At 39.3% G+C, this 26,471-nt stretch overlaps 1 protein-coding gene across 1 annotated transcript; it reads left to right on the forward strand.

Annotated features, from left to right (window-relative positions):
• Positions 1–21,272: 21,272 nt before the first annotated feature.
• Positions 21,273–24,369, forward strand: LOC115987697 (F-box/kelch-repeat protein At3g61590). Its single transcript, XM_031111293.1, has 2 exons — positions 21,273–21,632; positions 22,940–24,369. Exon 2 carries the CDS (start codon positions 22,966–22,968, stop codon positions 24,178–24,180), a length of 1,215 nt encoding a protein of 404 aa, XP_030967153.1. The 5' UTR covers positions 21,273–21,632; positions 22,940–22,965; the 3' UTR covers positions 24,181–24,369.
• The last annotated feature ends 2,102 nt before the right edge of the window (positions 24,370–26,471 follow it).

Here is a 26,471-nt window from a genome sequence, read left to right on the forward strand (position 1 = left end):
CTCACTTGGAAAAAAATGTCGTCATTTCTGGTGCAATGATGTTTGGCTATCTAGTGCTTGACATGAACACTGTTGACTTGCCTTTGGACTGCCTTCCTTAAGGACTTGTACGATCCCCCCAGTAATTGGTCCTTCAGTGATCGTCCTTATTTCTCCTACGACCTATTTGGGATTATCCCGATCTTCTTCTTTGTGGTTGTTAGTAGACATCTCTTTCGTCCGATGGCCAGTCTGAAAGTCTTTTTTGACAAATTTTTGGAGTTTTCCCCTTTGGATTAACTCCTCTATCTATTCTTTCAAATCCCAGCATTTGTCAGTATAATAACCATAATCCTTGTGGAATCGATGGTACTTCTTTGAGTCTCTCCGCTTTAAGGATGAACTCAATGGTTTAGGCCATTTTAGTGCAGGGTTGTCCTTTATCTGCATGAGGATTTTGTCCACGGGCATTAGTAAAGGTGTGAAATTCGGCTTTTTCTTTGATGATGCCTCTAGACCACTTTTGCTGGCCTTGGCTTCTGAGAGATTATCTTTACAATCCCTCTTCTTGCCCTGGGATTCAGTGCTCTCTTCCGTCTTTCGCTTGCTTGTTAGTCCCTTTGCAGTTAATGCATTCTCCATTCATATATACTTCTGTGCTTTGAACAACAAATCTTTCATTGAGGTTAGAGGGGTCTTCCCTAAAGAGAAGACGAGGTCAGGATTGTTCAACCCTACCTGGAAGGTCGTCATCATCACCTAATCATCTACTTCGTCAATTTCCAGCACTGCTTGGTTGAAGCGTTTCACGTACTCTTTCAGGGTTTCCCTTTCCTGTTGCTTCGCAGTTAGCAGATAGGAGGTGGGCCTCTTATGGCGTTAGCCCCCAATGAAATGGCAAACAAACGAATTGCTTAGCTACTTAAGGTTCGCGATAGATGTCATGGGTAGCTTGCTAAACCACACCCTTACAGCTCCTCTAAGGGCTGCTGGGAACGACCTACAAATTACCTCGTCTGGGGTCTGCTAGAGGTTTAATATCATCTTGAATGCCCCTATGTGATCTAGGGGATCCTTAGTGCCATCGTAAACTTCTAATTGTGGGAGATGAAATTTAGGAGGCAAGGGGCACTCCAAAACGCTAGTAGTGAAGGGTGAGTCAGTCCTTTTGATCATGCCATCAAGATTTATCACTGTCTTTCCCTTCATGGCGTTCTTGACTTCATCCAACTCCTTCCTCATGTTCTTCATCATCTCATCACTACCACGAGTCGACTGTGCGGTATGCTCAAAAGTTTCTCTTCTGCTATTTCTTGGGCTATGTGCTTCGTCGTCATTTTTGTTGCAGTTACGTCGTGAATTTGACGTACTCGTGCCCTCTGGTCGCACTTTTCACTTCAAGTCTTCATTTTGTTTCATCAATTCTTGCACATTAGCTGTCAGTGCTTGAATTTGTTAAGCCATCACCACTGAGTCTATCAGTGCAGTTGTGGTTGAGTCCATCGGTTGTAAGGAACTTAGTCAGTAGAGAATTCAACAACTTATTGATTGAGAGTCTGTCATTCCCACAGACGACGCCAAACTGATAGAACGTGATTTCGCCTTGTCAGTATGTTCCTCGTTAGTACGATAGATGACGTTGAGATCCTGTGTAAGAGGAAACACTAAGTAGATAATGACACTGGTTTGGGGCTTGCCAAGGACTCTCCAATACTTAAATTAGCTTAAACTCTTTAGAAATAAGTAATATATAGAGTAATTTGTGTATGTGTTCAATATCCCTATTTACTTGTCTCTCCTGCCTTTATATAGCCTCAGACTGAGTAAATGCTCAGTCTACTGACCTCTCTATCATTGTACCATAGTTGGAGGATTTATGCTCAATAATGACCACTTAATCCCAGCCTTTTAACATTCATAACAGCCATTTAAATACGCATCATTGGACGGCAGTAACGCTTGTCCATACTTTTACTCGTCATTAACATAGACGGTTTGCAAATACGGACGACCATTTATGCACTACTCATCAGAAGATGTAAGTGCTCATTCACATTATTTAAGAGTACATGTGATGCTATTTATGTGTAATTTGTAAGTATAAGGTGTAAAAAGTAGTATAGTTTAAGGTGTAAGTGTAATTTGTTCCGACACTTTCTCTTCTTTTTGCCTTATATGGGCGTAGGTTTAACGTTCTCAATGTGATGCTATTTATGTTCGAAACACACGCCAAGCTATTTTAAAGTGCAGTGTAACCAACACACGTCGCATTTATTGGTTATAATATGAAAAAAGAACTCATTAGCGAAGAAAAATTTAAGATTACTCAAATCTTGGATGTGATGTGCATTTGAAAGACCCCACAAATTGCAACTGCCAATTGCCACTGTCCTTTTGGACAATATGTTTTGCTTTCCAAACAAAATCATGACATTAATACATTTCTTCAACATTTCTGAATTGAATTCCATCCCATCCACAATTTCTAACAAGACTATGAGCATTTTGAGGTACTTAGGTTTTGACAGTACTTCTACGAGCTTCACTCATTCTACTCACCCCATTTGCATGACTCGTTAAGTCGCAATAATTCTCTTTTAGATATTGAATCATGTGTTGTCCCCTTTCTTTGATTTCCATCTCCACTAACTCCCTATAGATTGCACTTTTTTCTATCATGCATTAGGTATTGGTTGGGCTCAACTAATGAAAAAGCTTATTTTTAGGAGGGTCAACATTGGAACGGTGGCAAAAAGTTTTATAGTTCAATTTGCCATTTTATTGTGTTTCTAGACATCCAAAATTTTAATTTCTCTACACCCAACTATCGATGTATAAATAAATAAATAAAAATTGGTAATGGGTAACCTAATTACTTCTTAGAAATCGAAATCAATACACATATCTATCTATAAATATAAAAATTTAATTAAAAGAGAGGGGGGAGGGGGGGTTTGTGTTAGGATAATAAGATGAGCTCAAACTGAATTTACTATTTGCAATCAGTGATAGAAATTAAACAACTGTTAAATGAATGAGTTGAATAAAAATTATAGGGTAACTTATTATTACCTCAATTAGTTAGAACATGAATAAGACCACCTAGGGATGTGGTCCAATAGTTTTGATTTTGGTGTGAAGTAGGTCTTGGCTTCCCTATAAGACAATAACATGACGTTGGTTTGGTTTAAGGACTACTGTTTTTTGCTATTTGGAATTATTTAGATCATTAAGTGGGACTAAAGTTAGGTTATGGCTCAACTTATTTGAGCGAGCGCTTGTAAATTATTTTTTTGGATCTCACATTTTGTGGGCCTGTGTTTTCTTGGATCCAAGTCATTCAACACCTTATGGACCCTTTTAGGTACCTTAGACATTGGTTCCTCAGTAGATAGGGAGTTGACATGATCACATTCAAATTAGGTTGTCACAGTTGATCACCCCTTACCCTATTGTTCATTAAAAATGGAACCTTTTTAGCTTATGGTTAATTTTCTTTTAAAACATCACTTTCAATGTTTGGTTGTAATTTCTCTTTCATTCCATGTAATGTTTCAAATGTATTTGGTTGGTTTTCCTTAATAGATTCTACAACATATCAAGACAAACCATACTCGTTTATATAATAGGTTTATTGTGGAAAGAAGTCCAATAAACTATTTGAAGTGAAGCATGACTACCTTTTTAAAAATAAAATAGAAAGAAAAGAAGTGTGAGGCATCACTTAAGTATGTGCAGTGCAAAGGTGGCTTGGCTGGAAAGAAGAGTTTATAGTGGTGTTGCCACTATCAACCTTTTTTCTTTTTTTCTTTTTTCAGTCCTCTTCTGTACAAGTACTCCTGATTACATGTTAAGGTCAATGCCCACAACGTGACTTTTGATTCTTTGGTTTGCATATTGAGCCGCCTGCTAATTTTTTTCTTTTTCTTTTTTAGTTTGGTGTAAAAAAGAGGATCCATTGCTGATGAGGCTCCACATATTACGCATTAGCGATATTTAGAAAATTATTTATAGTAAGCAAATTTTGTTTCTATTGTGCATTGATGGTGTTGGAGAAAATATCAATAATGGATCATGTTTGTGCTGTTTTTTTTTTTTTTTTTTTTTTTTTTTAAAGAGATGGACCTCTTGATCGCGTATCTTTTAATTTTGTTTCTATTCCTGCACTTGTTTTATCTTTCAGTGGCTTCTCTTTTTCAGTGGGGGAGTAAAAAAAAAAAAAACATTTGAGAACAAATGAGAAAATCCAAGCAAATCTCTTGTAGGAAAATAAAAAAAAATTTGAATTTTTTCCGACAAGTAAGGGATTGGGATTTAAACCCAACTTCTCTCTATTAGCTCTCGTTTGGGAGGAGGAAATAGAATGGAAAAAATAATTTTAGAATATTCTTCACTTCCCTTATTTGAGAGTTTTAATGAAAGGAATGTAAAGTTCATTTTCTTGTTTGGGAGTTTAAGTGGAAGGAAATATAATGGGTAAGAGGGAACACTCATTCCCTCTATGTTAGTCCCAAACAAGATTACTTATATTTCATTTATTTTCATTCATTTATTTTAAAACATTTAATCAAAGTTACTTAATTTCATTCCATTCATTTCCCTTATTTAAATACATTTCATTCCCTTATAATCATTTTATTTCATTCCATTCTACTCCCTTATGAACTCCCAAACGAAACCTTAGGGAGACCGGAAATATATCTAATTGAATCACAATATTTTTAATTAATATTTATATTATATTAATTTGTTAATAGTACTAATAAAAAAAATTGTTAATAGTAATTTTTCTAATATGGGCGTATTCATGCATGTGTGACCGAGTTTTTTTTTTTTTTTTTTTTTGGGCATTGTGTGACCTAATTAATCCTCCTTATAAGGTTAATATCTAATAAGTAACTTGATTTCAAACCTTAATCAAATTTTTCACTCCTTACTTTGCAAGATTTTGAGGCTTGGCAATACCTCGAATGATCAAATCATAATCTAATTTGAATTCATCATTTCACATTAATTTTGTTTAGTATGATTCTCTTTAAAATTTGTACGGTTTTTTTTTTTTTTTTCCTTTTCTATTTTAACTAGATTGTGCATGAACTTGCATACATATACAATCGTAACTACACACAAAACATAAAGAGAACTATCATCTTTCTAAACTTTAACAAGTACAGAGAATTTGTCTAGTTTGCTTTAGACATGCACATCTAAAAAAGGAAATAGTTAAAGGGTTTCTTAATAAAAATACAAGCATAATATATGTTTGCTCTTGCCAAATTTTTTTTTTTCCCCTTAAGTTCATTGGATTGGTTCAATTTTTTGAGGCCAATTAAAATTTTTTAATGTCTAAATTTTAAAATATTATTCAAAAATTTGTGGAGCCCCACGAACCCTTAAGGCAAGCGTGCAAAGAAGGTGATGATAAATAACAAAATATTTCACCAATTATTGTTAGCATGCATGAATTATTTTAGAATTTTTGTGCTAAATAATTTAATTATTGACTCAATATGTTAAGGTAAAATACAAGATGTTGCAAATTTCCAATGTTGTTGTGACATAAAAAAGAAAAAGAATTCATCAGGAAAAAAAAAATATATATATATATATATATATTTATATAATTAGGTTTTAGTTAGGTAAAGCAGGCCCATTGGCACAGTGAGTCTAACCAACCGAAAGGAAACCAAGACCCAGTGGTTTCATTCCAGACGAGTCTAGACCATGAGGATGCCTTGAGGTCCTAAAATCCATTGGAGGACGAGTTTACTAGGGACGAATTCATCCTACGAACATGTCTTTACGTGCAAGCATATGGAATGGACAGACGCATGTCAAATAAAAAGCAACACACATATGCTAAAAGTGACGGATATAAGATACCATAAATAAAATGAAGTCTTTACAAATAAAGCCCAAAAAGCAGTAGGGCACTTAATATTGCTTGAAAAATAAAAAGCTAAGTTAGGGGATCTTGAGGGACGGGAGCTGAAGGGTTCTTATCCTTCCCCAAGGGGGGGTCTTGGGCATCCTGAACAAGGGAACCTTCAATGGTCTGAGGAACAGTAGGTAGGGTTAGAGAAGTGACGAGAGCGTCTGTAGCAAGTTGTGTAAGGATGACGCCATCATCCTTAGGGTCAGGTACTGACTCAGTAAAGTCGTCGCTCTCTCCAAGGACAGTATTGCCGGTAGGTGTTAACAGCAGAGACTCATCCATGGTAATCTTGGATAAATCCAAAGTTTTTAGATGGACTTGACTTGTTTAAGGCAGTCCTCGAACCCATTACCATAGTAGTCGGCGTAGGAATCAATAAACAACTGCGACGCCTTGAATTCCTCTACGGCGTCAACTCTAGCCGTCTCTACCTACCCCAAAAAAGTCATCAGCTCTTTCTCTACTGATGCCTTGGCCTCCTGCATCTTCACCTTCTAACGGCCCTCCTCTTCTAACTTATCCCTTAGTTCATTCACCTCCATATTTAGGGTGTGAAAGGCATCCTTATATTTTTCTTGCTCATCCTTCAAATTTGTATTATGCTTCCTTAAACGATCGACGACCCCCTCCTTGGCGACGCACCAGTCTTGGAGCACCTTCATATGCACCAGGGCTTGAAAGAAACACAACCGTCAATCAAAAAATAAAAAGTGATGAGAGGAAATTAGCCAAGAAAATATGCTCACCCAGGAGAGGTTGAAGAAAGTCGACGCCCCCAGCTCGTCGGTCCCTTGCTCAACACAAGGGTCCACATCCATTGGCTTTATGATTAACTCCATGGTTTCAATAGCGTACTCCTTGTGCATGAGAAGGCGACGGGATCCCTCAGCAACGAGACCAGTTGACATCATTAGTCCTTTACCTGCTTCGTGGCTAGGCTTAAAGGTGACTTCTTCTTGGGATGTACATCCCCAGGGGTGATGGTAGCTTTTTTGGGAGGATGGCCGCCCCCTTTCCAACGGCCTTAGGGGCTGACGAGGACTCCCCCTCTTTCAACTTAGCCTTCTTCTCTTCCTCTTTCTTACGAGTGGTAGTTGCCCTCACCTTCTGCTTGGCTGCCTCCATTTCTGCAAAGACAAATGACGAGTGTTATAACAAGTATCCAAGTACAAAAACGACGAGAGAAATTAAGGGATACTTATGCCGACAAGAATAGGCGTTTAGCCTATAGGCTATTGGCGTTGGCTCCAGACCTCTATAGTAAAGGTGTAAAGTGTCGAGTTTAATGAGGTCCTGACACTTTCGCTCCTCCAACGGGATCTTTGTTACCTGATGGATAAAGGCTTCTTGCTCGTTTGTGATATGTGGATGGACACTATCTGAAGACAAGAAAAATAGACGACGTTAGAAGTTGAAACAAAAAAAAAAATGAACGAAAGGGATAGACGGGATTAACTTGAATCCTTGACAAAAGCCCAAGTGTTGTCAAGACCATGGGGCATCGTCTCCTACTCTTCCTGACAACATACCCAATTCATCCTTTTAACAAAAAAATACCTGCCCTTCCAATTCCTATTGGAGTTAGGCATGTCAGATACTAGCTTCAGCGCCTTCTTTCTTGCCACGAAGTGGTATATTCCTTGGGGTGAGACTATATGTTGAGGACGATAGCACCAAAAGAACTCGTCAATGGTTAGCTAACGGTTCCCACCACTTAGACGACCCCATAAAATCTTAGCCCCAATAAATATCCTCCAAGCGTTAGGGGCAATTTGGCTGACAGAAAAACCCAAAAAAATTGGCTAACTGATGGTGAAGTGCCATCAGCGGTAGCCTCAATCTTGCCGTAAACATGGCATCATACATGCCAACATTGGTGGTCTTCCCTGAATGGCATTTCTCAAACTTCCTAGGGAGATGGATTGGGATGTCGTCCAGGATTTGGTAGCGGTCACATAATGTGTTAAAAACCTTGTCCAACATCGTCGGCAAAAAGTCATTGATAGTCCATATCTTAGGGAGGATGAAAGGATGGTCATCTCCAGGGCTTCCTGAGGTACTCTCTAAAGCCCCGTCACCGTCATTATTATCCCCGTCACTCTCTCTCTCTCTTCTTCCCCCTCATCATCCTCGTGGATTGACGACTGTTCACTTGTCGCGTCTCTAAACATCTTACTACCTACAAACGACGGATTCATTCTAAGAACCTAAGTTGACGGCCTCACTAAAGAAGTGATAAAATTGAAAAATGAAAATAAGAAATAGAGTAAAAGAAAAGGGAACTTACGAGTAAAACACTCCCTCAAAAAAGGACGGTTTCAAAGAGATGATGGTAGCAAAGGTGATGAGATCAGCAAGCTGACGAAAGCAAGGCGTTCAGAAGGTGACGGGCTTTCTCTCTCAAGATCAGCAAGTGTTAAAACTAAGGAAATAAGGAGAAGAGTTGAGATATATATAGATAGAAAATGCACAGAAGATGAGGTGACACCCTCATCCAGAAGCAGGGCCAATTAACTCACGCCATGTGTCGCATTTAATAAAGGCTGCTTGAGGTACCACCCATAAATGACCTCACTTTTCTCCTAAATAAATAATAAATAATAAAAAACCACAAAACTAACTCCATAGCCCGTCAACTAAAGCTGACGAGGCTGTGGAGTAGAGGGCAGCTGATAAGGGTAATTTCATAATCCACTCATGATAAGGCAAAAGGTGACGGTCCCAATAAACTCTTTAGCTTTACTTGTAAGAGATGGCAATGGCACAAAGGTCTACAGTTCCACCTCTAAGCTGATGACGTCACCCTAGACGATGAAACAAGAAGCTGACGGTTTAAGGATGAAGAGGACATATAAACTATTAGATGAGTCTGACATGCGTTGTCTTGGTCTCCATGCATGCATGTATAAGGAAACATCTTGTGCCCCACGCTTAACCGTAAACAGAAAGACTCTTACAAGGAAAGGATTCCGTAAGATACGCGAATCAAAGAGGACCTTTCCTATAAGGAAATATCTTCTTAACCAAGGCACAGATGTTAACCCTACATTACTATACTACTATAAAAACCCCAAGACACTTACAATCAAGGTACGCATAATTTATCCTAGGTCTGGCACTCTAGAGTTGTGAGAAGTTTTCTAACTTAACCTTCGGAGGGTCTTTGGTCGGCATCACATCGGTGCTCTCTATTAGATCTTCTCTTTTTGTCGTACAGGTATTGTTGCGAGTGCGTAGGGGCTGTGTGGCTCATTGGAAATTTTTCAGCATCATCACTATTAATGTAGGTTTTTCAAAATTGGTTATTGAGGGCAACAATACCAATGTCATGGGTTCAATCACTTCTACTAGTGTAAACCATCTCGGTTAGGCTATATTATTAAGGACATTCAAAGTCTTGCTCATAGGCTTAGTTGGATGAGTGCTAGTTGTGTAAAATGAGGTGCAAATACTGTGGCCCATTCTTTGGCTAAGTATGCCAGGAATATCACTGAGGATATGTACTAGATGGAGGACTCTCCTCTGCCAACTTGGGATACTATGATTCATTATCTATTCATTGAATGGAAATTGATTTCGTTTTCCAAAAAAAAGGGTTAGATGCCAACAACCTTGTAACTTAATTGGCTCATTCTAATGTACTAAATGCTTGGGGGTCTTGGAGGGAAAGAGTTCGAATTGCGGAGTTATAACATATTGTAACCATCTCAAAAAAAAAAATATATATATATATATATATTTATATATATAAGGTTAGTTATTGATTCTCAAAAAATAATAATAATAAAATAAAAAATACAGGTTGGCTATCTTTAATGTGGTACCCATTTAAATTATTGTTGAAGTTATAATAGATTCGTTACCTATTAAAGAACTCCAATATAAATTACCTAAAACTTTAAGATTTTAAGAGCATTTCAATAAATAAAAAATAAAAAAATTGCACAATCAAAAAGTTACTTTATTTATTTTACATTATTACTTTAACAATACACCTTACATCATATATTCACTTACCACCATTTTTAAATATTTTTTTCAATTTTATTTTACATTACTACTTTAACCATAATTCTACATCTCATACTCTATTCTTTTTGTAAGATTAAAACAATCTCGTTGGAATAAAATTATACAGTTTTAAGATATAAATGTTGCTACAGTAACATTTATTTTTAGGTGTTAATTGCAGCAAAATACAAAAATATTAATAGTAATAGAGCACTGGTTGTGGAAGTAATATTAATCATTTGATGATACATTAAAAGGCAAATAGATAAAAATTTAAAGTAAAACATCAGATAAAAATGTTCTAAAAAAGTCGCTCAAGAGGAGTAATTTTTAGGTACTCATGGAGCATTGTAAATGGTGCTCTGAGGGAGCACCATTTCACTATATTCCGGGAGTATTCAAGTATTTTCCCTCGAGAGTATGAGCTTAGCTAGTCCATATGCTACTAATTTATAAGCAATAAAACAATATTATGTACACAACAAAATTCACAAATTTTTTCACAACTTATTTTATAGTTTATTTTTTAAAAATAGTTACAAATATTGCCATCCTCGCAGCTTGAATCTTTTCCCCCCCTAAAATTCCAATCACTTTTATGCATAGAAATACCAATTTAATTGCAAGACCTTAGCAACTTATTCAATAGTTAGATTTTGAGTATACAACATCACTTTCTTGGAATTATCATTTATATTATTTTTGTTATACATCAATTACCTAAACAGTTATGAAAAATCATATATTATATAATAAAAATTAGGCTTAGACGCCGTGGTTGCGCCAATTGGCTTCACCAAATTGCATAATTTTTTTTAGATTTTTAGATTTAAAAAAATATATAATTTTTCTTCTCCTATAATCTCTAAGTTGATAAAAATCTTAATTTGATTACTGATGATGCTGTAAATATCACCAGTGAGCCACGATCTTCCCATGCTCGTAACGATACCTGCACAGCAAACAGAGAAGACCTAATAGAGAGCATCGGTGTGGTGTCGGCCAAATACCATTTGAAGGTCAAGTTAGAACTATTCTCATAACTCTAGAGTGCTAGAGAATGGCAAATTATGCGTACTTTGATTTGTGAGGGTATTGGGGCTTTTATAGTAGCAGAAGGTTGATCTCTCTTCCTTGGTGTAGAAGTCTTTTCCTTATAGGAATCCTTTTGAATAGTCTCAAACGTGATGGACAAAACATTTCCTTATAAAGGACATCTTTATTAATGTGCATATTTTCCGGAATCCTCTTTGTGTTATGATTCTATTTACCTTGGGATTCTATGGTGGCTAAGTGTGTGTTGCAAGTATTTCCTATCTAGGGTTTCTGGCCGCCATGTGGGTGCTTGATCCGTTTCTGTTGCATCTGTTTATGCAAATTTGTCCATAATAGCCCTCTACACAGGTTGGGCCTGTCCTTTATTGGCCCACAAACGTGGAACCATCAGACCCATTTCATGAAGATCCGTTAACCTAGATTTTTACCCTCTTCAGTTGCCCCTTCACCCCATGGGGTCGTCATTTTTGAGCAGAAGGACCCGTGGGGTGACGGTTCGAGGTTTAGGGGATGACTGTTCAAACGCCTGTGGGTCGACGGTTCCAATACGGAGGCTGTGAACTGTGCTTACCCTTGACAGGTTGTCAGGAAGCCATTTATGACTTATAACACGTGTCGCTCTTTCATTGGATATTATCTCGAATCGAAGCGTTGCTTCGTCTTCCGTGCACTTTCTCTATAAATATCATACTCTTCTTTTCTCATTTCTCTACTTTCCACTAAAACACATTGTCAGAGCGATTTCGTCATCCTTCTCAGAGACCACTCCATTCAGTTGCTGTATCCGTCATCAACGCCCTTCCTCTGTTCACTTACTGACTTGGTAAGTACTCTCTTTTTCACAAGTCTCTTTTACCTTCAGAGACTTTTTATTTTCCTAGACTTTATACAACTGTCACCCCTTCTAGACCTGTCAGAATCTTAGGTTTTGTCGTCATGTGTAGGCAATGTCTAATGCGTCAAGTAACTAGTCAGTTGTCCATGATGGGGTGGATTACGAGGAAGTATATCCGTCCGGTCACAAAGACCAAGAGAGTCCAAGAGAAGAGAGGAGTTCGTCTGCCTCTTCCTCATCCTCAACAAATGAGGATATGAAGATGGCTGACCCAGAGGAGGTTTCTGATGATGGCAAGGAACAACCAATAAAGTTCGTCATAGGTGCTAATGGACTTAGGGAGTTCATCATGCTACTAGAGCGGACAGTGAATGTTTTTAGGTCCACCATCAAGGAGAAACACTTCAACACTCTTAGGGCTAATTACCAAATTCCAGATAACATCCCCATCCGTCTACCATATAAGTCAGAGAAATGCTACTATGAAGGGGTAGAGGGTGTTGAGGTGTATGAACAGATGCTGAAGGCAGGACTTAGGTTTCCACTAAGCTCCCTTTACCGTGAGCTTCTCAAATACTTGGGCCTGTCTGTTAACCAAGTGTCCCCAAACGCCTGGAGGGTCTTCATAGCAATGGAGGTCTTGTACGGTGCTACGTCAAATGGTGCTAGGAGGCTGACGGTGCGAGAATTCCTTCACTGCTACCGTCCAGATAAAATAGACAAATCAATGGGAATGTATAGTTTTGTGCCTAGGAGTCTGTTGTTGAAGGTTATATTTGAAACCCTAGACTCCAATAGGGACTGGAAGAGCCGTTATTTCTTCCTAGAGGGTGATGAGTGGATGTGTCGTCCAGGGGACACGGAACACATGCCCGTCGACACAACTTGGGGCATATTGCCTCCGTCCAGTATGCACCCGTCCTAGTGTGTGAACTCTTTACAACTGTTCAATTCATTATAATTTCAACACTTTTAATCGTCTTCTTCTTTGCTGTTAGACGGCGTCCACAAGTTGAACTTGAGGAGTTTAGCTTTCCTAAGAGAATTTTTGCCAAGACCAAGTCGGAGGAAAGGACTTGGGCCAAACTAGTCACACTTGATACCATCCATTGGTATTGTGACGGACCTGAACCAATGCTAGCAGCCGTCAAATACAACGCCAGAATTCGTCAACGTAAGTCCGTCGTCCTCATACTGTTTGAAGGGTTTTAATTTTTATCTTAGTAATTAACTTCATCCGTCCACCTCTATAGAAATGGAGGACACTAAGATGAGGGCAATGATTAAGGCACAGGCTGCCAAGAAAAAGGAGACCGGTGATGTGGATCCCAAGGGGACGGGCTCAAGCAACCCGTCTATAAAAAGGAAGCAACCGTTCAAAGGGGACCGTCCTTCTAAGAAACCCAAGGTTCCTTTGGAGCCCGTTGTAGGCCTAATGGCTGAGGGTGCAAAGACAGTCACCCCAGTGAAGCATGGGCTGGCAAAGGCCCTATGAAGGCTCTGTCCACCAGTCATGAGAAGCCACCTATCCTCCTCAGCGAAGACTCTAAATATGCCTTGGAGCAGCTTTCATCCATCATAACGTCGGAGGATTATGAGAACTTAGGCAATCATTCCACGAAAGCAATGGGGGAGACCGGACTCTTTGCAATCGCTTAAGTAATCTTGCCCGTTAGCCTTCCGTCTGTCCTTTCCACTTGGCTTTCCATCTAACCCCCCCCCCCCTTTTGTGTTTCAAGCTATAATTATGATGAAAGGGATGATGAAACGGTGTCTTAACCGTGAGACAGCCTTGGAGCGTGTACAAGCAAAGGCAGAGCTGACAAAGAATGAACTGAGTCAGCTTAAAAACTGGAAATCCACAATAGAGAAGAAGTTTGATCTCTCGGAGAAGGTGAGGAAGGAGCTTGAGTAGAGCATGGTGGAGGTGAAGAAGGCCCTTGAGGCCAAAAGTAAAGAGGTCCAGGACCTGAAGTATAAGCTCCGTCAGGCTAAAGAGGTGGTGATACGTAAGTACCGTGACTCCGACGCCTTGCTGTCCGAGCTGGGAGACTCTTATTTGGAGGGTTTTAATGATACTCTCCGTCAGATTAAGAAGGCCTACCCTGACTTGGATTTGTCCAACATTAAAGTTGAAGGCCAAGCTCAAACATCCGTCATGCCCGTCGCCTCGAAGGATACTGAGGATCTTTTTGCTGAAGATGTAAACCAAGGCGACAGGGGGTCAACCCAGGCGCAAAATGTCCAAGGTCCAGCCCAACCTATTGGGGATGATGCCTGTTAGCTTGAGGAGGAGAAGGATGCCGACGTTCAAGAATAGTTTTTTTTTTTTTTTTTTTTTTTGTAAGTTGGGAGAACAATTCATCATTATATTTGTATGTTGAACAATTGCCCTTCAAGGGTTTTATGATTTTTTTATCCGTCAATGGTATTTATTTTGCTAAATGGCTTATTCCGTAGTTTTTATGCAACACGCCCGTCTTATTTAGTCTTTTTGTGTGACCGGTTGTGACCTTTGTAATCTGAATATGATTTAGTGAAATTTCCATCCTCCTTGGGTGGACCGTCCATTTTATGGATTTGATAAAGTTTTCTTCCTTCTTAGATGATCCGTCCACCTTATGGACTAAGATTTTCATCCGTCTTGGATGATTCGTCCATTTTATAGACTAAAATGGTCGTACCGTCTACTTTATGGATTTAGTAGAGCTTCCATCAAACTTGGATGGAACGTCCATTTTATGGTCTTATGATCTGTCCATTTTGTGCACCTTTTTTCTTATCCATTTGGACAAACCGTCTATTATACGAACCATCCACTTTATGGACTTTGTTACTCATCCTGTTTGGATGATCTGTCCACTTTATGAACGTTGTTTCTCATCCTCCTTGGATGATCCGTCCATTTTATGGACTTAATAAGAATTTTCATCCTTTTTGGATGATCCGTCCACTTTTGTGGACTTTAGTTTATACTCGTCCACCTTTTGGACTTAGAATTTTTATCCTCCTAGGATGATCCGTCCAGTTTGTGGACTTTAGTTTATACCCATCCACCTTTTGGACTTAGAATTTTCATCCTCTTGGGATGATCTGTCCAGTTTGTGGACTTTAGTTTATATCCGTCCATTTTTTAGACTTAGAATTTTCATCCTCCTGGGATGATCCGTCCAGTTTGTGGACTTTATAAGAATTCAAGTAGAAAAACATAGATGTGTCTAAATATTCTTCTTAAAAAAAAAAAAAAAAAAACATGCATTTTTAGAAAAGTACCTGCCCCTTTAGGCTTAAAAAGATGCATAAAGTATTGTAGCAAAAAATTGTCTAAGTAAAACTAGTAACTGTAGTAAAACTAAATAAACTGGGAAATTGGGAAGCATCATTGCTCTTCATATTATCTCTACTGGTAGTATTTCCGTAGGTTTTCCATGTTCCATGGGTGCTGAAGCTTTCGCCCATCCAGCGTCTCTAGGTGGTAGGTGCCCTTCCTCTGCCATAATGCGATCTTGTAGGGTCTTTCCCAGTTGGGACCGAGCTTTCCTTAAGAAGGATCTCTAGTAGTGCCCATTACCTTTCGTAGTACAAGATCTCCAACCTGAACGTATCTATGCCTAACATTGAAATTGTAGTGTTTCGCCATGAATTTTGATACCGCGCCAACCTTTGCTCCGCTATCGCCCAGACTTCATCCACTAGGTCGAGCTGAAGGCGCATGGCCTCTTCGCTCTTATCCTCGTCGTAGTTCTCCACCCAATAGCTTGTAAGCCCTACTTCTGCTGGGATGACAGCGTCACTTCCGTATGCTAGTCAGAACGACGTTTCTCCAGTGGGTGTTCTTGCTGTAGTTCGGTACGCCCACATAACGCTAGGTAGCTCGTCCGGCTAGATACCTTTTGCCCCCTCGAGCCGAGTCCTGATGATCTTGAGCAAGGATCGATTCGTGACTTCAACTTGCCCATTGGCTTGTGGGTGTGCGGGTGACGAGTAGTGATTCTTGATACCTAGCTCCGAACAAAAGTCCCTAAATGCGCTGTTGTCGAATTGCTTTCCGTTGTCGGAGATATGCATTCTGGGTATCCCGTACCTGCAAATGATATTCCTTCAAACAAAACTTTGAATGTTCTTCTCCGTGATAGTGGCTAGGGCTTCTGTTTCCACCCACTTAGTGAAGTAGTCGATACCAATTACCAGAAACTTTAGCTGCCTAATTGCTGTCAGGAAGGGGCCCATGATATCTAATTCCCATTGAGTGAATGGCCAAGGGGCTGTCATGGGGGTCAGCTCTTCGGACGGTTGCCTGATGAAATTACTGAACCTTTGACACTTGTTGCAGGTCTTGACATAAGCTTGTGCGTCCTTCAGCATTGTAGGCCAATAGTATCCTGCTTGGATCAACTTGTGCACTAATGACCATGGCCCTGAGTGGTTTCCGCAGATACCCTCGTGGACTTCTCTCATTACGTAATCTGTTTCCTCGTGGCTTAAACACCTCAGGTACGGTCGAGAGAATCCTCTTTTATATAAGACATCTTTTATCAGCACAAATCGTGATGCTTGGACCTTCAACTTCCTAGCGACATCATTCCCGTCTGGTAACACGCTAGTCTTCAGGTATGATATCAATGGCGTAGTCCAATTGCTTTCAGAATCTAATTCCTGCACATTTGTTTCGTCATCAATAAGTGAGGAGATTTGAACAAATGACAATAACTGTTCAGGGACAAGCATAAATTCTGCTGAGACAGCTTTTGCTAGACGGTCGGCACATTCGTTTTCCCCCCTTGGGATTTGAACAAATCTGACTTCGAGGCTGCCGACTCGATTCTTCACCTCTTCTAGATACCCCCTTCATTCTTTCATTCTTGCACGCACTCTTAGCCACCATTAATCTGACTGGTTACTAGCTATGAGTCGCAATGTACGACCACGTTTTTAGCACATGCTACCTTTACGAGGTCTAGCCCCGCCACCAATGCTTCATATTCGGCTTCGTTGTTGGTCGTGGGGAAGTCCAGTTGGATCATGCACTTGATCTTATCCCCCTCCGGGGTTTGGATTACCACACTAGCCCCTCCTGCTCGTTTATTAGAAGATCCGTTCGTATAAATATTCCATTGTTGGATCTCCTCTGCCCCCTGGCCGTCCCCGAGGGTGAATTCCGCGATGAAGTTAGCCACCACTTACCCTTTTATAGCTGTTCACTGACGGTACTGTATATCAAATTCACTAAGCTCCACTGCCCACAAAGCCATCCGTCCTGCAGCCTCGGGGCTACTCATGGCTCTTCTCAGGGGCTTGTCCGTCAAGACAACGATGTTATGCGCTTGGAAGTATGGCTTGAGTTTTCGCGCTGTGATTATCAACACGAAGGCCAACTTCTCCATTTGAGAGTACCTCTCTTCTACTCCTCGGAGCACTCGGCTTGTAAAGTAGATTGTTCTCTGAGAGCCATCTTCCTCTCTTACCAAAGTTGCGCTAATAGCGGCTTGCGAAACAGTTAAGTATACGTAGAGTTCTTCTCTTGGCTTGGATGGATTGAGCAACGAGGGACATGAAAGATACACCTTCTAGCATTCGTCCGTCCACTCAAACGATTTTCTCAGAGTGCGAAAGAAAGGTAGACATTTGTCCGTCGCTTTCAAGATGAACCTATTCAGGGCTGCGATTTTTCCATTCAAGTTTTGCACCTCCTTGACCGTCCTTGGTGGTTCTAACTTCATTATGGCCCGTATCTTCTTCGCGTTAACCTCTATACCTTTTTGGGATACCATGGAGCCCAAGAATTTCCCTGCCGTCATTCCGAACGCGCACTTGCTTGGAATTAGCTTCATGTTATATGAACGGAGGGTGTCAAAGGTCTCCTAGAGGTCGTCTAGGTGATCATCTTTGCGCAGGCTCTTCATTAGCTCGTCATCAACATAAACTTGTATGTTCCTCCCAATCTGGTGTGCGAACATTTTGTTCATTAATCTCTAGTATGTCGCCCCAGCATTTTTGAGTCCGAATGGCATCATCTTGTAGCAGAACAGTCCCTGGCTGGTAAAAAAAGAGGTCTTCTCTTGATCGGCTTCTTCCATTTTGATATGGTTATAGCTCGAGAAAGCGTCCATGAAACTCAAAAGCTGGTGTCCTGTAGTTGAGTCTACTAAAGTATCTATTCGTGAGAGTGGATAGCTGTCCTTAGGGCAAGACTTATTGAGGTCCATGAAATCTACGCACATCCTCCATTTTCCATTGACCTTTTTAACCATGACCATGTTTGCCAACTAATCGGGGTAGTACACTTCTCGGATGAAATCTGCCTTAAGCAACTTTTGAACTTCCTCGGCTATGGCCTTGTCCCACTCCTGAGCGAATACTCCTTTCTTTTGCCGGATTGGGGAAAATGAGGGCGATACATTCAACCTATGAACTATGATTGGGGGGTCGATTCCTGGCATGTCCTCGTGACTCCAGGCGAACACATCTTAATTGTCTCTTAGGAATGCTGTGAGCATTTGGTGTACCGGCCAACTTGCCAGTGTACCCACTCTAGTCTTCCATTTTGGCCTTAAGTCATCAAGGATCACTTCTTCTAATTCTTCAATCGGCTCCGCTACTGCTCGTTGTTCTCCTATGCACATTGTTTGCTGATGATCGTCCTTCTCTAACATAGCAATATAGCATTCTTGCGCTGCCACCTGATTTTCGCATAGTTCTCTTACTCCATAATCTGTAGGGAATTTGATTATTAAATGGTAGGTTGAAGTTACAGCCTTCCACGAGTTGAGGGTGGGTTGTCTGAGAATGGCATTGTAAGCGAATGAGCAGTCGACCACTAGGAATGTCATGTCCTCTACAATTATCCTTATGTCTCCAACTCAGAAGTTGTCGTGCCCCCTACAATCATCCTTATGTCTCCAATGGGCGGCCTTGGGCATTCATTCTCCCGTCACAGGGCCTACTCTTGGGGTGGATCCGTTCTTTCCTTGCTAATGAACCTCTATAGCTTTCCTTGTCTTATAAGAGCCTCTATTTGCTGTTTCAAATCATAGCAATCAGCTGTGTCGTGCCCGTGCTCTCAATGAAAGCGGCAGTACTTGTCCCTTGGCCTCTTACTTGGATCTCCCTTCAGCTTGCTGGGGAATGCCAGGGCTCATTCATCTTTGATCTACATTAAGACATGATCTATTGGGGCAGTTAATGGGGTGAAGCTTTTGAACCTCCCTGTGGGGGGTTTGGAGCATCTATCATTCCATCGTTCTTTGATTCTAGCCATCTTTTGCCCCATATCTTACCATGTGTCGTCCTGTCTTTCCCTATTTCTAGGCTTCTCCTTGCAGGCCAACAGTGCGTCTTCCGCGTTCATATATTTGGTGGCCCTGTAAAGCACATCTGACATGGTCTTTGGATCGTTTTTGTATAGAGAAAATAAGAATTTACCCTTTCGTAACCCATTAGTGAATGTTGCTCCGAGTATCTTGTCATCTGCTTCGTCAATTGAGAGGGCCTCCTTGTTGAAATGGGTTATTTAGGACCTCAGCATCTCGTCCTCCCGCTGCTTAATGTTCATCAAACATGCAATAGACTTCTTGTATCTGTGCCCTCCAATGAAGTGCAAAGTGAACTGGGCACTCAGCTTCTTGAAAGTACTGATGGAGTTAGACATCAACCGACTGAAACAAATTCTCGCAGCACCTTCAACATTGTAGGAAAGGCCCTACACATGATTTCTTCCGCAACTCCTTGAAGGTGCATCAAGGTCTTGAAGGTCTCCAAGTGATCTAGAGGGTCCTTGATTCCGTCGTAACTGTCTATTTGTGGCATGCGGAATTTATGCGGTAGAGGGAAGGAATTGACGGAGGCAGTGAACGGTGAGTCGGTTCGGTTGACTAGGTCGTCAAAATTGCTGGAGACTCGTCCCTTGAGGGCGTTCATCATGACTTCTATCTGTTCCTTCATTGCTTGCATCTCTACAACAATAGGTGGTGGAGTCGTATCCATAAGGGACGGGAGGCTCATTTTTTGTCGCTCCGGTTTACTTGGGGCGTTACTACCCTCTGGCCCTTCTTGGTCCCTTCACTCGGCATTGGTACCTTCTTGGTCCTTTTCTTGAGTACCGTGCCCCGCCTTCTGGCGCAATTGTTCTTCCAAAACTTGGTTTTGCTTAGTGAGGCGCTCCATGGCCGCGGTTAGGGTCTGTACTTGTCTTTCGAGAGTGGTTGGGCGTGGCTTGTCTCCCTGAATGTTATTGGTGGTGGTCACCATCGAACGAGTAAGAACTATACAACTCTTAGTCCGGGAAGCGTTTGTTATGGCTTATAAGTCTCGCAAACTTCCCACAGACGGCACCAACTGATGATGCCATAAATATCACCAGTGAGCCAAACGATCTTCGCACGCTCGTAACGATACTTGCATAGCAAACAGAGAAGACCTAACAGAGAGCACGGGTGTGGTGTCGGCTAAATACCCTCCAAAAGTCAAGTAAGAACTATTCTTACAACTCTAGAGTGCTAGAGAAGGGCAAATTATGCGTACCTTGATTTGTGGGGATATTGGGGTTTTTATAGTAGCAGAAGGTTGATTTCTCTTCCTTGGTGTAGAAGTCTTTTCCTTGGTATAGAAGTCTTTTCCTTATAGGAATCCTCTTGAATAGTCCCAAACGTGGTGGACAAGACATTTCCTTATAGAGGAAATCTTATTAATGTGCGTATCTTCCGGAATCCTCTTTGTGCTAGGATTCCATTTACGTTGGGATTCTATGGTGGCTAAGTGTGTGTCGCAAGTATTTCCCATCTAGGGTTTCTGGCCACCACGTGTGTGCTTGATCCGTTTTTGTTGCATTTGTTTATGCAGATCTGTCCATAACATCCCTCTACACAAGTTGGGCCTGTCCTCTATCGGCCCACAGACGTGGAACCGTCAGGCCCATTTCATGAAGATCCATCAACCTAGATTTTTACCTTCTTCAATTACAATCCAAATTCTTCCTATAATCTATTTAATCCTTATTTAATCTTAATTTGATTACAATCCAAATTCTTTATCTAATTTTTTTTTATACATAAATTATAGTGAAATTAGAATATATAAATTTAAAATTATAATCATTCAATTTTAATAATAATAAAATAAATATTGTTATTATTAGTATTTTTTAGATTTTCAAAAAAATAAAAACATAAATTATATTGTAATCTTAAAAAAACATAAATTATATCATATATATATATATATATATAATATTTTGTTCTTATCTTTTTTTTTTTTTTTTTAATTCATCGCTGCTCGAACCCTTTCCTCCCTAAACCTCCAAACACTTTGTACATGGAAATGTACCAATTCAGCTACAATTTCTTTGGCGAAAAGGAAATTTAAAGAAAAAGAAAAAGGAAAAGAAAAGAAAAGAATAAAAAAAAAAAGGACCACCCTCTGTACAAAAACCGCTCTCCCTAGTCCTATTTCGGTATTTCCTACTTCACTCTCTGCCTGTCGTTTTTGTTTACGTCATAAAAGAAGCGAAAAGGCAAAGAAGAAAACACACTTACTCACACAGCTACACCCTCTCTCTCTCTCTCTGTTTATCACCCAAAATCTAGAGAACCCATTTGTTATTTCTGTGCCATTTGAAGATAATTTTTCCTATGCATAGCCAGTTCCATTTCCTCTTATTTTTCTTTAATGCTTTATGGCAATAGTGGGTTACTCTTTATTAAATACTATCAAGAAACTTATTTTTCTTGATTTATGATTCATGGCTGTTAAATCTGGGATCTTTGTCCAAATCTAGTCATACCCATTTGGTTAGTGACAGTCAAGGAGGTTTCAGACAAGGTATGTTATTCATGGGTTTTATGTTTATTCTTAAACTAGTTTTTTTTTAAATTTTTTTTCCCTTTTTATGCTTTTGTTTCTTTGATATATTTTCTGTGATTTTCACTGATCTGTCTGCGTGTTATTGGCTTAGTTATTCAAGTTATTGCTATTTTTGTTATGTGGGGTTTTGATAATTGAGTGATAGGTCTCTGTGGTCCAATCCTTTGTCTACCTAACTTTATTTTAATATTTCAAATCATAGATCTTTATGAGGGTTTGATATTAAGAGTACTGTGAAAGTGAGAGAAAAAAAAAAAACCTTGTTCTTCGATTGGCAGACCCATTGTTGTAAGAAATTTGCTTTAGAATGTTCCTTTCTATATCATTTTGTTGCTTTGTCTTTCGATGCTTTTCCTGTATTTTTGGTGACAAATCAGTGGTTTGCATTTTTGGCTTTTGTTGTTCCTAAACGGTTTTTAATTGTAGTTTTTATTTCCCAGATATGTATGTTTTGCTTACTTTCCTTTATATGATATTTTGCTTTCTGGGGTTGTGATCTCATTTCCAGCTGCTTAGTTGTTTCAATTTATTATTATTTATTTATCTTTTCTGGGTATGCCTGTAATCTCATATGTAATTAATTAGTTGTGATGTTATTTTCTCCTGGTCATGATTCTTAATTATTTTGTCAGCGTATATGAAAATTTTGTTTTATTGTATTTCTCATCATTTCTTACTTGATTCCTTGTATTTGTTTACTTGGAATGTTTTAAATAATTATAACAATTTATTGTCATTTGTTCTTCACATTGAAGGCATTGAGAGGTTCAAATTCTCTCAATTATATATAAGGGGGAATCCTAGCTTTTGAGTTGTATAGATAAATTCCTTGTAATGGCTTAGGGAAACCTGTTAATCTTAAACACATGGAAGGTGAATGAAATTTGGTTAAAATAGTAGTACTAAGATTCTGTTATAGAACTTCGACTATTTAATTTGAAAGTTGATTTTTGTTATGTTGCCCATTGATGTGTTTATTCATCTATCAAATTTATAAATCTTATCCTCTAGACAGGAAAGAGGGAACAGGGTTTTGAAGAATTAACCTGACACTAGTATTTGCTTGCAAAGGCTTCTTGTTAATATGATAAATCTCTATTTTTCTTCTTTTAATTATTATTGTTCTCCTCATTTTGTGACATGACATTGATTTTGCATGCTGTTTCCTTTTAATAATCTCTTAATGTGTTTCTTGTTTAGTGGCAAGAAGAGGCTCTGATTAATTTTCCTATGTAACATAATTTTATTTATTTTTCTTGAGGTAGGTTATTACTCTTAACGCTGCTTGGTCATGGATGGAGAATCATCATGGATCAACCATTGCCTTGATGAAACAGTCAGAGAGTTTGGGGAGTTTGATTCATTCTCCGAACTTAATGATGAAGGCAACACAGAAGCTACTGCAGTTTCTGTGGATTTGATCCTCCCTGATGACCTGTTGGAACGGATCCTAGCCTATCTCCCCATTGCAAGCATATTCAGAGCAGGTTCTGTGTGTAAAAGATGGCATGAGATTGTTAGCTCAAACAGGTTTTTATGGAACTTTTCACATGTCCTTACACAAAAACCATGGTATTTTATGTTTACAAGCTGTGATGAATCAACCAGTTATGCCTATGATCCCACCCTTCGGAAGTGGTATGGCTTTGAACTCCCTAACATCAAGCCAGATTGTTTCATTGCTTCATCGTGTGGATTGGTTGGCTTCATGGACAATGACAGCAGAAGTGAGCTATATGTGTGCAACCCAATAACCAAATGCTTCAGGAAGCTTGTGGAGCCCCCAGGATTGAAATTTTCTGATTACAGTGCACTTGCAATCTCAGTGGACGGGATATCACATGTTTATACCATCACAGTAGTGAAATCTAAGCAAGTCCCTGGAAATTTTTTCCAATGGGATATCGCAATTCATATTTATGATTCAGAAACAAGGATGTGGACAACCCCTTTGACAGAGGTTTTCGGTGGATGGAGAGGTGGTGATGAAAGTGTGATCTGTGATGGGGTTTTGTACTTTTTGATTTATTCAACTGGGAATGGTGCCCCAGAAAATCGTCATGGCCTAATTGCATATAATCTCTCTAGCCGTTTTTCCCACAGTTTGTTGAATAGGAGTTTTATTCCAGTACCTTGTCCTCTTACATGTGGCCGTCTGATGAACCTGAAGGGGAAGCTGGTGATGGTGGGAGGAATTGGGAAACAAGATCGAGCTGACATAATCAAGGGGATTGGCATCTGGCTTCTAAATGGTAGGGAGTGGCAAGAGATAGCACGTATGCCTCATAAATATTTTCAAGGGTTTGGGGAGTTTGATGATGTTTTTGCTAGCAGTGGTACGGATGATCTCATATACATCCAAAGCTATGGAGCTCCAGCACTTCTTGTCTTTGATATGAACCAGAAGCAATGGAGATGGTCACTGAAGTGCCCCGTGACAAAGAGGTTCCCACTTCAGCTGTTTTCTGGATTTTGCTTTGAACCCAGGCTTGAAATTGCTCCCTAATTCATTTCTCTTTGGAATTATGTGGTGGTATTGATGAATTTGCCTTACATTCCCATGGCTTTCTTTTGTTTCCATTTGCAATTATATTTGGTTATTATGAAATGTGTGTTCTGAAAAGTTTATACAAAATGTAAATGCAGATAAATCTGCTCCATTCACGATTATGGGAAATATCATTCTTTGCATTCAGTCTCAGAAATACCACAAGGCTTTGAGATTCCTTTTTATTGATAATTAATCTATGTCGTTGTCGTCTTTCTAAATGGGGTTTACTTTTAGTACTTTTTTAATTGGACATCTCCAATTGTTTTAAATATACATTGGCAAGTGGTCGTGGATTTTAATTTCTACCTTTTATTTAGTTAATGGATGATGTGACAATTTCTCGTTGAAACAAAAGGGGATTCCAGTTAAAAAAGTTAAAAAAATACTAGAAGAAAGCCAAACCTTTCTAAATGAACCATTTCTGCATGTTTCTCCTTGGGATTTCCAAAATTTCTGCTTTCTACAAATGTTGCTAAAATTTTATTTGATGTTCATTAAAAGGCCTCGTATCCAATATGGGCACATCTGATCTTCTTAGGGATAGTGTCCAAAAAAGAAGATATTCTTAGGGATGGGAGATGATCTCTTTCCATCCCCAAGGGAAATTTCTAGATAGTTATCTCATTTCCTGATTTAGTATTTTTGTAGTATTTATTACCAGATCAAATCTTCGAATTGGGACTTGTTCTCTTCCCCAGAGGGGCTCTCTGCAATCCCCAAGTAAGAAGTAACGAATTTTGAGATGGGCTACCATGTTGAAGTGTCTAGTTATAAAATATTTTTCATTTTCGTACTTAAAAAATTGTGTAGATCAAGGTGGGATTGCAAACTTTTGTTTTTCAACCAGTGAATATTATAATTTGATAGCTTAAATCCGTATAGAGTTTGTACTTGTTAGCTGTATCAACAATGAGTTTGTACCGTATATGCTTTTAAAATGATTTATTTTTTATTTTTATTTTTTCCATTTGGCCTTAAATTTTTAACAATTTTGTTAGCGGTGACTTTGCAAAACAATACGGAAAAAGAGCATCTCGAGTTTTTAAAACTCGAGTCTTAAATGCTTGAGTTCCAGAGCTGGCAAACAAAATTTATCCACGTGAAATCTACGTGGAACTCGAGTCTTATAGACTGGAGTTCCTTCATTATCATATACCCTTCAACTCTATTTCTTTGTTTTGGGTTTCTTCATCTTCCTGGGTTTCTTTTTTTTCTTCATCTTCATTCTGTTCTTCTTTTACTGGGTTTCATCTTCGTTTTGTTCTTCTTCTATTGGGCTTCATCTTCGTTTTGTTCTTAAGAAAAGGGACATTGGAATTTATTGAGAGTAGATAGCAAGCTGTGGTGGATTCGAGAACCAAAAACGCAATTCTAACGGTAGAACGATCCCGAGCACCAACGCCACCGGAAGCAAAAGTTCGGCTCGGAATCCGACAACTCAACGCCGTCGTTGGATCGTGTTTGCGCTCATTTTTTAGTGCGAGATCTGGAAGGAAATATATATAGAAAGTAAAAGATATTTGAGAATTGAAATGTGAGGAGAGAGTGAAAATGGTAATGGAAAAGCATTTACCTCAATTTGGGAGACTCGATGAGATCACACAACTTCATTGTTAAAGTTGGTTTTTTTTTTTTTTTTGGAGATGCTTTTTTTATTTTGTTTTTTTTTTTTTGGTTTTTGAAAAAAATTTCATGTGGGTTTCTTCTTCTTTGCTCGGGACTAAGGGGATAAAGCGACTGACTATATCGAGCTCTGACGCCAGGAAGGCATTGCTGGAGACGACGAATTAGCCTCATATTCATGGATTTCTTCTTCTTTATTCTGCTGGGTTTCTTCTCCTTCTTCGTTGTTTTTCTTGTTCTCTCTGTGGAACTCGAGTCTCATAGACTCGATTTCCGCGTTTTTCACTAATAAAATTGAGTTTTAGAGACTTGAGATGCTAGTTTGCTAATACCTTTCAAACGTGTATTAACTTACTATTTTGTCCTCCCTTACTATGCTATTATGCAAATATCCCCTTTTTAAAATACGAGAACAAGTTTGGTCAATGTTTGTGTTAGTGTTTTAAGTCATTGCTGGTTTAATACACACATTAGTTGGAACTCATGCATTCAAAGTGATGGGAGTGATGGGCTGAAGGTGTTTTTACATTACATCAATCACAATTTAGCAACATTTAGCGAGTGATGGGTTCATCGACTGTGTTTAAAAAATATTATATTTAACTTCCATTTTAAAAAGGAGG

The sequence above is a fragment of the Quercus lobata genome, chromosome 4, assembly GCF_001633185.2.
Source record: "Quercus lobata isolate SW786 chromosome 4, ValleyOak3.0 Primary Assembly, whole genome shotgun sequence".
Lineage (NCBI taxonomy): Eukaryota > Viridiplantae > Streptophyta > Magnoliopsida > Fagales > Fagaceae > Quercus > Quercus lobata.